At 39.5% G+C, this 15,358-nt stretch overlaps 2 protein-coding genes across 2 annotated transcripts in view; one reads left to right on the forward strand and one right to left on the reverse strand.

The window, feature by feature from the left end:
• ATOH7 (atonal bHLH transcription factor 7) overlaps positions 1-15,358 on the forward strand; it is a 61,856-nt gene that overhangs the window by 19,728 nt on the left and 26,770 nt on the right. The window lies entirely within an intron of this gene.
• The window catches only part of MYPN (myopalladin), an 83,443-nt gene that overhangs the window by 7,158 nt on the left and 60,927 nt on the right, over positions 1-15,358 (reverse strand). Inside the window, exons 13-18 of the mRNA XM_025850239.2 lie at positions 10,277-10,498; positions 8,746-8,895; positions 7,710-7,792; positions 6,301-6,427; positions 4,874-5,081; positions 2,818-2,983 (exon numbers count right to left, since the gene is read on the reverse strand). Of these exons, the coding sequence (XP_025706024.2) occupies positions 2,818-2,983; positions 4,874-5,081; positions 6,301-6,427; positions 7,710-7,792; positions 8,746-8,895; positions 10,277-10,498 (956 nt within the window). The remainder of the gene's footprint in view (positions 1-2,817; positions 2,984-4,873; positions 5,082-6,300; positions 6,428-7,709; positions 7,793-8,745; positions 8,896-10,276; positions 10,499-15,358) is intronic.

The raw sequence follows: 15,358 nt of genomic DNA on the forward strand, positions 1-15,358 counted from the left end.
GATGACATGATACTATATATAGAAAACCCTAGAGACTACTAGAACTGATAAATGAAGTCGGTAAGGTTGCAGGATTCAAAATCAATATACAGAAATCTGTTGCCTTTCTTTCTTTCTTTCTTCCCTTCTTCTTTCTTTCTTCTTTTTTTTTTTTAACACTTTTTAAAGTCAGTTCTACGTCCAATGTGGGGCTTGAACTCACAACCCCAAGATCAAAAGTTGCATGCTCCACTGACTGAGCCAGCCAGGCGCCTGCCCCCCATTGCATTTCTATATACTAATAATGAAGCAGCAGAAAGAGAAATTAAGAAAACAATCTGATTTACAGTTGCACCAAAAATAATAAAATACCTAGGAATAAACTTAATCAAGGAGATGAAAGATCTGTACTCTGAAAACTATAATACACTGATGAAAGAAATTGATAAAACAATGATGAAAGAAATTGAAGATGACACAAACAAATGGAAAAATATTCCATGCTCATGGGTTAGAAGAACGAATATTGTTAAAATGTCCATACTACCCAAAGCAATCTACAGATTTAATGCAATCCCCCTCAAAATACCAACAGCATTTTTCACTGAACTAGAACAAATGATCCTAAAATTTGTATGTAAGAACAAAAGACCCCAAATAGCTGAAGCAATCTTGAAAAGAAAAGCAAGGGGCGCCTGGGTGGCTCAGTCATTAAGCATCTGCCTTCGGTTCAAGTCATGGTCCCAGGGTCCTGGGATCGAGCCCCACATCGGACTCCCTGCTCAGCGGGAAGCCTGCTTCTCTCCCACTCCCACTGCTTGTGTTCCTTCTCTCGCTGTGTCTCTCTCTGTCAAATAAATAAATAAAATCTTAAAAAAAAAAAGCAAAACTGGAGGTATCACAATCCCAGATTAAAAGTTATGCTACAAAGCTGTTGTAATCAAACAGCATGATGCTGGCACAAAAATAGACCAATAGATCAATGGAACAGAATAGAGAGCCCAGAAATAAACCCACAACTGTATGGTAATTAATCTTTCACACAGGAAGCAAGAATATGCAATGGGGAAAAGACAGTCTCTTCAACAAATGGTGTTAGGAAAACTGGACAGCTACATGCAAAAGAATGAAACTGGACCACTTTCTTACACCATACAGGAAAATAAACTCAAAATGGATTAAAGACCTAAATGTGAGGCCTGAAACCATAAAAATCCTAGAAGAGAGCAGACAGTAACTTCTCTGACTTCAGCTGTAGCAACAGTTTTCTAGACATATCTCCTGAGGCAAAGGAAACAAAAGCAAAAATAAACTATTAAGACTACATCAAAATAAAAAGTTTCTGCACAGGGCACCTGGGTGGCTCAGATGGTTAAGCGTTTGCCTTCGGCTCAGGTCATGGTCCCAGGGTCCTGGGATCGAGCCCCACATTGGGCTCCTGGCTTGGGAGGGGCCTGCTTCTCCCTCTCCCTCTGCCTCTCCCCCTGCTCATGCTCTCTCTCTCTGTATCTCTGTGTCTGAAATGAATAAATAAAATCTTTAAAAAAAAAGTTTCTGCACAGCACAGGAAATAATCAACAAAAGTAAAAGACAACCTACTGAATGGGAGAAGATATTTACATATGACATATTGGATAAAAGGTTAGTATCCAAAATATATAAAGAACTTAATATAACTCAACACATAAAAACCAAATAATTCAATTTAAAAATGAGCAGAAGACATGAGCAGACATTTATCCAAAGAAGACATACAGATGGCCAACAGACATATGAGAAGATGCTCAGCATCCCTCATCATCAGGGAAATGCAAAGCAAAACCACAATGAGATATCATCTCACACCTGTCAGAATGGCTAAAATCAATACAAGAAACAACAAGTGTTGGCAAGAATGTGGAGAAAAAGGAACCCTCATGCACTCTTGGCGGGAATGCAAACTGGTGTGGCCACTGTGGAAAACAGTATGGATGCTCCTTAAAAAATTAAAAATAGAATCACCATATGATCCAGTTAATTCCACTACTGGGTTTTTATGCAAAGAAAACAAAAATTCTAATCCGAAAAGATAGATGCACCCTCATGTTTATTGTAGCATTATTTATACTAGCCAAGACATGGAAGCAACCCAAGTGTCCATCGATAGATGAATGGATAAAGAAGATATATATGTGCATGTGTGTGTACACACACAGAGGAATATTACTCAGCCACGAAAAGAATGAAATCTTATCATTTGCAACAATACCGATGGATCTAGAAAGTATAATGCTAAATGAAGTAAGTCAGTCAGAAAAAGACAAATATATGATTTCACTCATATGTAGAATTTAAGAAAAAACGAACAAAGGAAAAAAAAGACAACCCCCAAAACAGACTCTTAACCATAGAGAACAAATTGATGGTTACCAGCGAGGAGGTTGGCAGGGGATGGGGGGGATGGGTGAAACAGGTGAAGGGGATTAAGAGCACACGTAACAGTGATGAGCACTGAGTAATGTATAGAATTTTTGAATCACTATATTGTACACCTGAAACTAATATAACACTGTATGTTAACAAAACTGAGTTTAAAATAAAAAAAAAAAAACCCTGCTAATTAATCCTGAAAAAATTAACATTTTAAAACTGTGGGACATCCCTACCATGGATTGCCCTTCAGGAGCAAAAAGGAGTAAGTTCTTGATACGCATAATAACATGGATGACACTCAAATGCGCCATGCTGAGTGAAAGAAGCCAGATTCAAAAGACAACAGACTTATTTGGATGCCCAGCAAGTCCCACTGAGCTTGGAAGTCCGTTTGAACATGGGAGCGGACATGGGAACGGACCGTACCTGATCCTCTCTCGGGTGGAAGGGATGGTCTCATTGTCCTTCTTCCAGTAGAACACGGGTGGCGGCATGCCTATCACCCGGCACTCCAGCCTCACTGGGTGGCCTTCGGGAACTCCGCTGTTCTGCAGTTTCTCCAGAATCACAGGGGCTTTCTTCACCTCTTTGGCTGAATGGAAGAAGGGCCATTCTTGTTTGAATTGTAAGCGCCTTGGGGTTCATGCTTCCAACTCATTAGAGTTCTGGAATTTAGCAGAGTGGGTGCCCACCCACCTCACCTCCTCTTCAGAGTACTTCTCACACCTCTAAGGGAAGATCATTGCTTTGATAAAAGCTCCAGAAGTGATGAAAAAAAGGAATGAGGGAACCTCTTTGCATATTGTGTGAGAGACAACACTCCAGGATCTGGGTCGCACATGGAGGGGACTCGAATAGTGGGTGTGGAATAACCCACTCCTTAAAGGAGTCTCTTATTCCCAGCAGTAAATTTTGAGAAACAACAGATTTTATGTACTGAACCTACCCTTTTTCTTTTCTAGAGTTGATTTTGTAAAAGGTATATTCATTTTCCCTCAACTTTTACTTTATTTTTTTAAGATTTTAATTTAATTAAATTAATTAATTTATTTGAGAGTGAGAGAGAGAGCACAAGAGTGGGTAGGGTCAGAGGGAGAAGCAGACTCTGCTGAGCAGGGAGCCCGATGCGGGACTCGATCCCAGGATTCCAGGATCATGATCTGAGCTGAAGGCAGTCACTTAACCAACTGAGCCACCCAGGTGCCCTTCCCTCAACTTTTATTTTGAAGAAGTTTATAGCTACAGAAAAGAAATACACTACTTTTTTTTTTTAAGTTTTATTTATTCAAGTAATCTCTACACCCGATGTGGGGCTCGAACTCATGACCCTGAGATCAAGAGTCGCACTGTCATCTGAGCCAGCCAGGTGCCGCAGAAGTACACGACTTAAAAAAAACACCCCCCCAAATTAGGCTTCCTAAGGAAGCCTTTTTTGGGGGAGGGCCAGAACCAGATAAGGCAAAGATACCTCATATTTCAGGATTCCAGAATCAATATTTGCAAAATATTGGGGGAAAAGTAAAAGCTTGCAATCAATATATCCTTGCAGGATGAGCTTTTCCTACTCTGTTCGGTATGAGAAAATTAAGAGTGAGAAAAAGAAAAAGATATATGGGGTGAGCAGCCACCAGCCTATAGAGAAGATAGCATGACAAAGCCCCCCTGGTTTCCGGTAAGGGCCACACATGGGAGAAAGCTCAGCACTAGAATTCGTATATTCTGAAATCTAATTCTGGCTGGACTCCTGGCCCGAGGGCAGGTATCAACCAAGTGATAATGACTTGTCCTTTTTTGTAGCCATTACAGTGTTTTGTTCATGTCATCTTATAAGGTAGAGGTTCATTTGTTTAGTTATCAACTCAACATTTGTTGAGCGCCGTGCATGTTCCAGGCACTGAGTCAGACACTGGAGATACACAGAAAAAGTCAAAATGTCTGACTTTAGAAGCTTTCAGTCTCTTCAGGAAGGCAAAGGAGATAATAGTTACATGTAAGGCTGCAAGTGCTCTGGGGAGTCTCTCCTTTTCTAAGTGCTACGGAAACAGAGGAGGATGTGCCTTGGTGGTGACATATGAATTAAGCCTTGGAGAATGAGGGCAAAGAAGGGCATTCCAGGTAGAAGGATCAGTGAAGCAAAGGCACGGAAGCTTGGGGTAGGGGCAAGATCCTGGTGTGTTCCAGTTGTGATGAACTGTAGGGCAAGTGACTTGAATTTAGTGTAGTCAATATGCTAATTAATTGATTAATTAACTATTACAAAGGCTCCCATTTATTTCATGCATATATGCACCAGATACCACATTATGTTTTTATTGATAGGTCTTTGAAAACAATGTAGGAAATATGGCCTTTACTACAGTGAAGGAGAAACTGAGATGAAACTTGGTGGGGCAAATGACTAAGGAATTCTGTCAGAAGCTGTCCCTATTTGGGCAATAACTTTAAATGGTGTTATTCTTGGGATCCCAGAAGCAAACCTTACCTACTACAGTGAGCTCCAGACTAAAGGAATTCTGTCCAGTTTTGTTGGTAGCAACGCATGTATAGGTCCCTGCGTCACGTTGAGTGAGCGGGTCAATGAGCAGAGAGTGGACTCCAGTCTCCCTGACCAACATCTTGTGGGAGGCGTCTGGTAGCACCGGTTGGCCATTGAGCAGCCACGTCAGCTCTGGGGGCGGTAAGCCACTCACCTAATAAACAACAGGACAGCTGAGGCAAATGACAGACCGATGACAGGCAGATTTATTTGGTGGCTGAATTCTTCGTCCTTGTCTGGCACCAAATAGAAAAAACATGGGGTGGAGAGAAACCTCTCTGCAGGGGCGTCAGGATAAGAGGGGCTGGATAAATGGCCACATTAATTTAAACTGTATCATATTTTGACCCCAATTCAGGTGATGATTATATTTTAGATTAGAATAAGGAAGAAAGAAAAACAAAACGGATAGATAAAATAGACCTGCTGAGTGAGTTTCACAGATATGTTGCTTACATACCTGGGAAGGCAACCAAGGAAAGGGCAGACATTAAACTAGAGTTCTCAAATCTTGCTGTGTGTTATAATCGTGTGGGGAGCATTTGAAAATCCCAGTGTCCACTTACTATATTAAGTCAGAATCTCTAGGGATGGGACCTGGAATGGGTATCTTTTAGGGTTTAGGGTGGAAGAAGTAACAATCAATCCCAAATATTATTTAGGCAGCCATCGGCAGAGTTAAGAACCATCTACAGAAGTGGACTCTATGAATGTTTAACCTCAAGCCTTTACCAATCAGCATCTAAAATTTCCATAACATTCCATAACATAACATAAATTTCCATAACATTCTGCATCTTTGTCTGGAGTAGAAGAGGTGACTTAAGTTTCTCTTCATACTGAGAGATATCCATGCTGCTCAGCTGAACAGTTTCTGGTTGAAGAACTAGAAAGTAGAATAGCTAAAGCTGGTGGATGTCGATTAGTACGAGAAATCAACTTCTGTTTTCATAAACCACCTTGGAGTTATCTTTTCATGACTGTAATTTTTTCAAAGTCTATACATCCCAGAAACTCACTTCCAGGATGCAAAAATCACACTTTTGGCTTTATAGTAATGAAGACTTACCCCGCACCACATGGAAAATGTCTGAATTATATCACTTCTTTGGTTGTCTTTTACAAATGCAGAGTTAACTTGATACAACACCAATGTAATTTTATTAAGGTATAAAGACTTAAAAATTTCATCAAATTCTTTTGTCTGGTATTAATAAATGCTCTGAAAAAGCCTTGTGAGGAAAGAAGTGATCTCTCTCCCTTCCCCAGCCCCCCTTTCTCTAAACAAAGCATAAAACAAATACAACAAAAATAAGTCAAACAAATGCAAAATATGAACAGATCTGGAGCCAAGGATGAGTATTAGAGTCTACCTTACAGTCCAGCCGACAGAGGCGCCCCTCGTGAGCTACCATATCCCCAGAAGCCTGCAGGAAATGTGGTCGGAAAAAGCGTTCCTGTAGGGGCTCTTTGTCTCTTTCTTGTACTCGGGACCTTCCTCTATAAAAACAAGCATGTTCAGGCATTAAACATAGAAACCAATCTATAAACCTACAACAGCAAGCATTTAGGCATGGCTATAGAGCCTAGAGAACAGATATTTTGGGGGGTGGGTGGGGAAGGAGGTTGCTGGACTGTAAACAAATAATAAAATAATAAATAATAGTGTGAAGCTTATGTAAAAAGCAAGGTAATAAGCATCTCATACACTGTAGGATTATCTTATGAGATCTGTAATCAAATAAACAGGCTTTAGCTTCTTTTTCTCTGAAGTCATTCTGGGTTAGGTGGCTCAGTTACCCTTGCCTTGGCTTTGACCAGTTGTTCAAAAGTTTCAAAATACACAAATAAATCAGTATTCAAGCCGAATCTCAAATGAGAGCCAACAGACAAGTTCTGTTTATTACTCAGAACAAGGCAGCTGCAATCTCTATGTCTCTGAGTAATAAAATTTAACCTGGCTATAAATTATGGCAGACCATTAAAGGTGATCATGAACTTAAACTGGTTAAGACTGACCAACAGTAACAGCTGTTCTTAAAGAAAAAAAAATGAAGAAGAAGCTATAGTTGCAGCGGTGATAAACTGGTTAAGACTGACCAACAGCAACAGCTGTTCTTGAAGAAAAAAAAATGAAGAAGAAGGTATAGTTGCAGTGGTAATGAAATACTGTATCTGAAACATGGGTCACTATTTTTGCCCCTTTGGTAAGTCAAATATAATTCATCCATGTCAGCAACTATGGAATGCTTTGCTAAGACTTTGTGGCACCATAAGACTCAAGGGGAAGCCAGGCTCTTAATTCTTAGTGGTTAGTAAAATCAGAGAGGAAGAAAGCCAATTGCTATGTTAGAGGCAATTGTTATACTGGGGACAACAACAGCAAAAATATTCAATCTATAGACATATAACCATTAGCAGTTTCTGTTTTGTTAAAGAAAATATGGTAATTTAATTCAAAGACTCTGGTTTATATATTATCTGCACAGGTGCTACTGAGGGTTACAAATTTTGAGCCATTAAGAGTGTGCAACAGACCAGTGCATCTCAATGTTAATGTGCCTATGAGTCATCTAGGGATCTTATTAAATGTACTTTCTGATTCAGTAGGTCTGGGGTAGGTCTTGGGATTCCACATTTGCAACAAGCTCCCAAGGGATGCTGATGCTGCAGGTGCAGGACTACACTTTAAGAACAATATGTAGACCCAATACTTTGATGCTTAGTGTGGTAGGTGGATGCTTGGGAGTGGCTAGAGAAGGGAGATTCTTACTGTTTTTACCTGTGGGACTGACCAGCGGATGTTAGTCGACTGCGAATGGGCAAACTTTGTACCATCAAGTGACCAGAACAGCTGATTCTCCCCTGAGAAACAAAAATGAATTAAAAATAAGAGAATTCTCCATTTTTTTTCAATTTATATAAATTTTTCTGGACTGGAACAGTTTTGAACCTTTTGGCTAACTATTATGAGAAAGAAAACTTGGGGGTGGGGAATGAAAACAATAAAATACGACTCCCTAGATCACTGTTAATATTCTAGGGGGAATTTTTTTTTCTAGGGGGGAATTTAAAGAATATTGTGATGACTTTCACTTTGAGCTGAGAAATGAACAGAGCACAAATGTAAAAAAAATTTGAATTCTGGTGCACTGAACATTATCTGCAGCCACAAGCAGAGAGTATGGCCAAGTATTTTATACTTTTCTTAATAGAGATTTATCCTCAAAACTAACATTTTAATAAGGAGACTGGGTGAGAGTAGAAATTATAGTTCTATATTTTGTATTCTAATAGTAATTGAAGATATTTGTTCTGCCATACCTTTTACGGGAATTTTAAGTCTTGATCCTTGATCTTATTCAGAAAAGAAAAGTGAAAGATTATGGCTTTCCAACTTTTACCAAAAAAAAAAAAAAGGACATTATGGATTTGAGGAATATTTACAAGCTTTTTTGGAGTTATTTGCATATTCTCTAAAGAACAAAAACAACAAATCATTCTTTGATAGGATGATTTATAGACTCTTCAAGAGAGTCAATGAGTTAATAAACATAAGATTTAGTCTAATACATCTGGGACATAGTGAACAGATACTACAAATGTCCTTTGACAAAGGCTCAAGGCTTGAGTGACCCATCAATGGCTAACCGGTCTTTCAAGCTGTGATACTGTGCTCTAGTTACACACAATCACAATGCTTCTCATTTATTTTCCTCAGCAATCCTTAGTAACTCGCACTTCTCAAGGTCTCATTCACAATGACATCAGTGCTCCTTCCTCAGAGTGCAGCACAGCGCAGAACCCTGCTTCTCTACCTGGGGGTTGGCAGCCATGATAGTGTAGTTGCCATCGTCATCACTGGTGGTGGAGTCAATGTGCAGAGAGCATGTCCCATCTCCTTCTCGCCTCATTTTGCAGTGCTCATTTCTCTTTGAAATCTGCTTCCCATCTTTGAACCAGTAAACCTGCAATGAAAGATAATCAAGGAGAACATACACTGTTCTGCACATCTTTTTGAAGATAATGAAGCAGGGAGTAGGATGAAGCAAGGGCTGATTGCCATCTCTATGAGTGCCCCATCCCTTATAAAGCACTTCGGAAAAAGTATTTTAAAAATGACTGTAGGGGCGCCTGGGTGGCTCAGTCATTAAGCGTCTGCCTTTGGCTCGGGTCATGATCCCAGGGTCCTGGGATCGAGCCCCGCATCGGGCTCCCTGCTCAGCGGGGAGCCTGCTTCTCCCTCTCCCACTCCCCCTGCTTGTGTTCCCTCTCTCGCTGTCTCTCTCTCTCTGTCAAATAAATACATAAAATCTTTTTAAAAAAATGACTGTATAACATGCTCCTGCACTTGTACATATACAATACTTAAGACAAAAATTCTGTATAATTTAGGATTGAGATAAAGCTTTTGACTCTTTTTATTGTACTTCATAATTACTTAAAAAGTCACCCCAAAGACCAGACATGTCTTCAGAGGCAAAATAATGAAAACCAGGAGACTGAATTTTTTCCCATTATCCTATCTACAAGCTCAACTCTTCTGCAATCCACAGACCTCAGGGTCCACAATAGCTCACCCTACTTGAAAGGATAGTATGGTTTATTATACCATGTGGAAGGAGGCCAGGATTCACTTGCTAAATTTCTCATCTGGCAAACATTTAAATAAATATGTTTTTCATGTTGAGTTCTGCATGTATCAAGGAGATCTCTCAAAGACAGGGGGGTTAAAGTACTGGCTGCAGCTGTTCTCCACATTTCCTGGTTACCTAACCATACACGATAACACCATGCTAATGTTTGTGAAAGTAGAGCGGAGAGATCCCCTACCACAGCCATACTGGGTGTAAATCCTTCTTTCAGCTGACTGCCAAAAAAATCTGGTGACTCATAAGATTTTTCTGCAGCCAGTGATAACGATATGACATTTTCAGCATATACCAACCTACTAGTAATGATACAAATATAGCTCACTTTGTGCAACAACAGGCACTTTGTGGGTATTCAATAAGTGTTAAAGAGAAAGAGCATCAATTTGGTGAGTTTGGTGGTTGAGAGAATCAATAGCCCAAAATGGAGGATTATGACTAAGAAGTTTATTTTAAACTTTTATTAAAATTCTAACTTACCCATAAGTCTGATTTATTTTGGGCCTAATTATTTAACGGTCCTATCTCTGACGGTCTCTTTTTAGTAAAATTATCTGGGCTTTGTTAGTTTTTCTGGTAGTGGTTTTTATTCCCTCTGTAGACACATCCCTAGAATCTGATAAGACTTTCTTGAAGGCATTGTCTACAGTTCTGTGTTGTTGGTTGGTTGGCCAATCAGCTGGTCATCTTCCCCTACCTTTGGAACAGGAATCCCAACAATTTTGCAGGTAAATGTCACTGGAGAGCCTTCTGTAACTCGGAAATGCTTGAGTCTTTTGTCAAAGATGGGAGCAATACACTTGCCCGTGGGGATCTCGTCATGTTGGACTTCATCATCTGACTCATCAACAGGGGTACGTTCCAAGCGAAACTCTATTTCATTCATCAGCCTCTGCTCAAAGCTTGAAATTTTGTACTCCTGTCAAAATGGCAAACATGTTTCAATTTCAATTCTATGGGTGAGAAAGAAGGTGTCTATCAGTATAATTTGAGGATGGAACTTTTTAGATTTAGATGGTAAATATATATCATGGAAACCCAATAAACCAGGCATGTTCCATTTCCAGTTCCTCACCATGGAGCACTAAAGGAGATGCCAATGTCTCTACTATAATCACAAACTGCCTTAGTGAATCCTGATTCCTCACCTTGAGTATGGAGCCCCAGTAGCATCCTGTAGAGAAATGAAGATGGAATGTGATTTCCATTACTACTATTAATGTCCATTTCAATATGTAGAACTTCCTATCTGGTAATATGGCAAAACTATTCTGAATTGCATTCTGATGCATGCCTGCATTACCAGCTTCCTGTCTCTACTGGACATTCCCATCTGCATACTTGATGAAATCTGTCTTGAATAAATCTCCCTCGAGTCCATATCCATCTTCATTGCATCTCTCTACTCCCACCACAACAAAACTAGTTGAAATAATTTTGTATTGTTACAGGATCACTTGCTTGCCACCCATTCTTTCACTAATGTGCTCCAATTAGGCTTGTGTTCTCACTGTCCCCCTGAGATTACTATTGTCAAGGTCTCCAAATTAGCCAAATCCAGTTGTCACTTATCTGTTCTTACCTTACCTGATATCTCAGCAGTATTAGACAAGGATGGCTACTTTCTCCTTTTTGAAATATTTCCTTCTGTTTGCTTTCATAATACCATATTGGTTTTCCTTCTCTTTCTTTAATTGCTGCTTATCAGTCTCCTTTGCTAGCTCCTAGTCCTAGGTAAGTGGTCTCAACCCATCTCACAGCTTCAGATACCTTCTGTATGCTGATGACTCCAAATACATATCCTCAAGCCTGATCTTTCTACAAAACTCGGATACCCGATGATACATCATGCGAGTCATATACCCAGCGATTGATTCTATATCATGGTTTGGGCACCCAATGGGCATCTCAAACTTAGCATGATCCAAACAACACACACTTGATTTCTGTCTCCCAGAGATATTCCTACCCTGCTCTTCCCCATCTCAGAAAGTGGTGCCACTATTCACCCACTTGGTTAAGTAGTTAAGCCAGTGTTTCTTGCACTATCTTTGGTGAAAACCAGGTTTTAAAAATTTTCCAGTGTGTAGTTTTGTAAAGTGAAATAAAAATGAATGAGTAGCAAAATGAAATTTAGGAGGCAGGCAAAATTATTATATTCAATAGGCATAAAATGTTTCTGTCAAATTGCTATAGAAATTTCTTAATGGTTACTCTCAGTTTCTGTGCTTATGCCAAGGTGGAGAGGTGAGAGCTTGCAGATTGCCACATGTCCTCGGACCACACTTTGAGTGTACCAAGTTAAACCCTAAATCTAGGACTTATCCTGAATTCCTGTCACTCCCTCTCCCTGCCGAATTCTATCAAGCTTATATGTCACCTCCCCAAAGCAGCCTTCCCAGTCCACTTCATGTAAATGAACTCCCCATTCTAATACTCTACACAGGACCGTTTGCTATCTAGTATATTTCTTGTTTGTTTGTTTATTGATTGAGTGGATGAATATCTCTAAGGATTAGAATGTTAGCTCCACAAGAGCTGAGAACTTGTTTATCTTGCTTCTCACTATATCAACAGCACCTGGAATAGTGTCTGCCTCATGGCAGGTGCTCAATGAGTATCTGAAGAATGAGTGAAGACATGGATGACATGGGGGAAATCACTTGTTCCAACTGCATCTTTGAAGACTTCAGAGCCATGGCTTTGGGCTGAGGGTAAGACCTTCTGTTAAGCTTGTGACTCTAGTTAACCACAATTTCATAATTTAGATGAGCTCCATGGAGATGGCACTAGGATGTTCCTGAAGTAGAATTTGGAAGCACATGGCTGATATACATCTGTCCCAGTCTTAGACAGAGTGATTGAGTTCAGGACTCGTAAGATGTATTCTCAAGCTATTAAATCACATTACTCATGTCCTTTAGTTATTGTCATATACATATTGTCACCTGAATTTGTGTAGAATTGGAACTTACGAAACATAGAAATACAGAAATCAGATGTTTGTTGGTTTCAAGTTCTTGAAACCAATTTTAAATCCTCTTCTCTTGGCCACATCTCACACTGGGTAAGCAAAATAAATCCACAGCTCTTTCAGGGTAGAGAAAATGATTAATCTCCAGGTACCTTATTATTTTTTAATCAGATAATTCAAACCAGTTAAAGTAAAAAATTATTCACTTCTATTAATCTGAAACCTAGTTTAAAAGTATTAAGAAACCTAGTTTAAAAGTATTAAGACTATTTTCTACATTATAGGAGTTTTTAAAAAGTTAATCTTTGAAAGCTTCCAACTACCTATTAGGCTGAATTATACAAAACTGACATTTTTGTAGGTCAAAAATGTAGACTTTCATATGATTCAATCTAATACTTCACAATGACTATATTTTTCCTTACATATATTAAATGCTCCCCCAAATTTGAAATATTTCTTAGTCTTGCCAGTTTAAAATCACATGAAGAGTATATACTTCTTCTTTCTTGAATTGCATTTATGCTTTTGAATATATATTATTTTTCTCTTTAACACATTTGTTTATTTTCCTGGATATTTAGGAGTAAAACCAATGAGTCATTTTATTCCCTTACCATATGAGGTAGGTATTAAAAGAAGCTTTATTATTTTAAAAATTACATCCAAACAGAATAATTCACACAGTTCTCAAACCTCATACACAGATCCTAGGGGTTCAGGAAACACCATAGTTATTTGTGAGGGTGGCAGGAGGTCTTAGCATTTTACAGCTTCTCATCTTGTTTCATTTAAGTCCCCAAATTCCTAGTCCATTCCATACCAACTCTAGCCATTGTTCTAATGGAGTCCTTGCTCTAAATTTTTTTTTAAAAAGAGTCTTCCCTGAAGCTTCTCCTATTGCCTGACCTGTAAGGGCTGTAACTTCCTGGCTAAATACCTTGTCAGAGTTATTATAGCGAAAGATGAATTCCTGAAATTCTATTTTGGAAGTATGAAGGAATTTTCCCAAAGAAGTATTTTGTACATAGTGGTAAGTTATGATTACACCCAACCTTCAGGAACACAGCGGATGATATATACGAGGACCTAAGTGCCTGCCCGAGAATATAAACACCACATGGTCTCCATGTATTCCAAACTGGATTTTGCCAAGTTGGGGCCTGATCTTACAGAATTTATCGATGTTTGAATTGATTTGATCCAAGGAACTAGAGAAGCAATATGATGAAAATATACACATTTTGTTTTACTACAAAGGCATGCATATTTGTTATATATTTATTATTTTATCAGTATGACAAATTGGGAGGTGATGGAAACAGAACACTCAATGAGTTATTTAAAAAATACTACTTATAACTAGGTACTGAGGATACAGTTGCAACCAGATCTTAACTGGAAGTTTTTACTAAGGCACCAAGATGGGCTAGATATCAGAAAACAAGTGAGTTGGCAGACAGTTTCAAAGCAGGTGCTTATAGACAGGCTAGACCATTTAAACCCCTCACCTCCACCAGAGATACAAAGGAGTGAGGCGGGAGAAGATCCAGTGAGAGGACTTTGGAGAGAGCTATTGTGTCTCTGCATCTCCTACCTCCTCCTCTACCGCAAGGGTACCTGCCTTCACTTCAAGCTCAGCAAGGGAGATTAAATGGACTCATTAGGAGAGCTTGCTTTATTTTCTGCAGTGGGTTAGTATCTGACTCCTGCCTAAGAAAGCTGGAGTGAGGAGTGAGGCAGCTTTTTGTCAGTGGGCAAGCTGAAGGCTACTTTGACTAGCCTTCACACCTGCACCGTGATGGGTCCTGTCAGGCACACATGGGCCACATACAAGACTAAGCCACTGTGGGGTCAGCTTTTGTCTTTCCATGGCTGGGAAAGGGAGTGAGGACAGTCAGTAGAGTGGGGGAGGAGGGAGCAAAAAAAGAGAGCAGCTGGCCACACTTCCCTTCCTGGCTTTAGGTTCACCATTTGTAACAGTTCTTGCGCTGTGGGGTATGGATAGGGGTGTTCGCGTGGGGGGTCTTATTTTTGAATAAGGAAATTTTGTACTACTGGATCAAGATTGTATTTTGCAACGAAGTTACCCCAGAACCTTAAGTGAACTAAATGGGGCCAAAACTGTTTTGAGATTGCCTTATAGTTGAGATTGCCAGGAGCAGGAGAAGAAATAGTCCCACAGAATAAATCCAAAGGGATACTGGGAGAAAAGAAAATTCTTTTTAGACATATTTGTTTAATGTACCAGGTATATAATGTGTAAATTGCAAATGAGCAACAAAATAAAAATACTGTAGATCAAGGAATTTCCATGAAAGGTTTCATAAATATTTTGGAAATTGGAAACAGGAACAAGGAAACCATGAAGTTGTGTGGCAGGGGTCTGTGGCTTGTTGCTAAAGCACTGAATCTTTACTTATGAGCTGTTAGCGAAGATGTATACCATCCCCAAAGCAGAAATTGACGTCTTTTTGTAGTGTTTTGAAACTAAGAGTTGGTTATCCCAAAAATAACTACCCCGATTACACACCAGTCAAGATTTTCATTCCAAGTTATGACTGATGGGACTCAGATTTTGTAAAGAAATTTGCAAACAAAAGCAATAGGTTTAAGTTAAGTTTAGGTGCTTTCTGCACTGTTCTGTACAAAGGCTGTACTACAGACCCACTGTTGGCAGACACAGGCTTTGAATTTCCAGGACTGAATTTATGTTGCCTTCTCCATGTCCCCTTGCCTCATCCCTTTGTGAGTAAAAGCAGCAGTTTCTGCATTAGCTGCTTGTAAGCGATGTCTGTGCTCAAA

The sequence above is a fragment of the Callorhinus ursinus genome, unplaced genomic scaffold (genome assembly GCF_003265705.2).
Source record: "Callorhinus ursinus isolate GAN/ISIS: 27379988/994484 unplaced genomic scaffold, GSC_fseal_2.0 scaffold31, whole genome shotgun sequence".
Classification (NCBI taxonomy): Eukaryota; Metazoa; Chordata; class Mammalia; order Carnivora; family Otariidae; genus Callorhinus; species Callorhinus ursinus.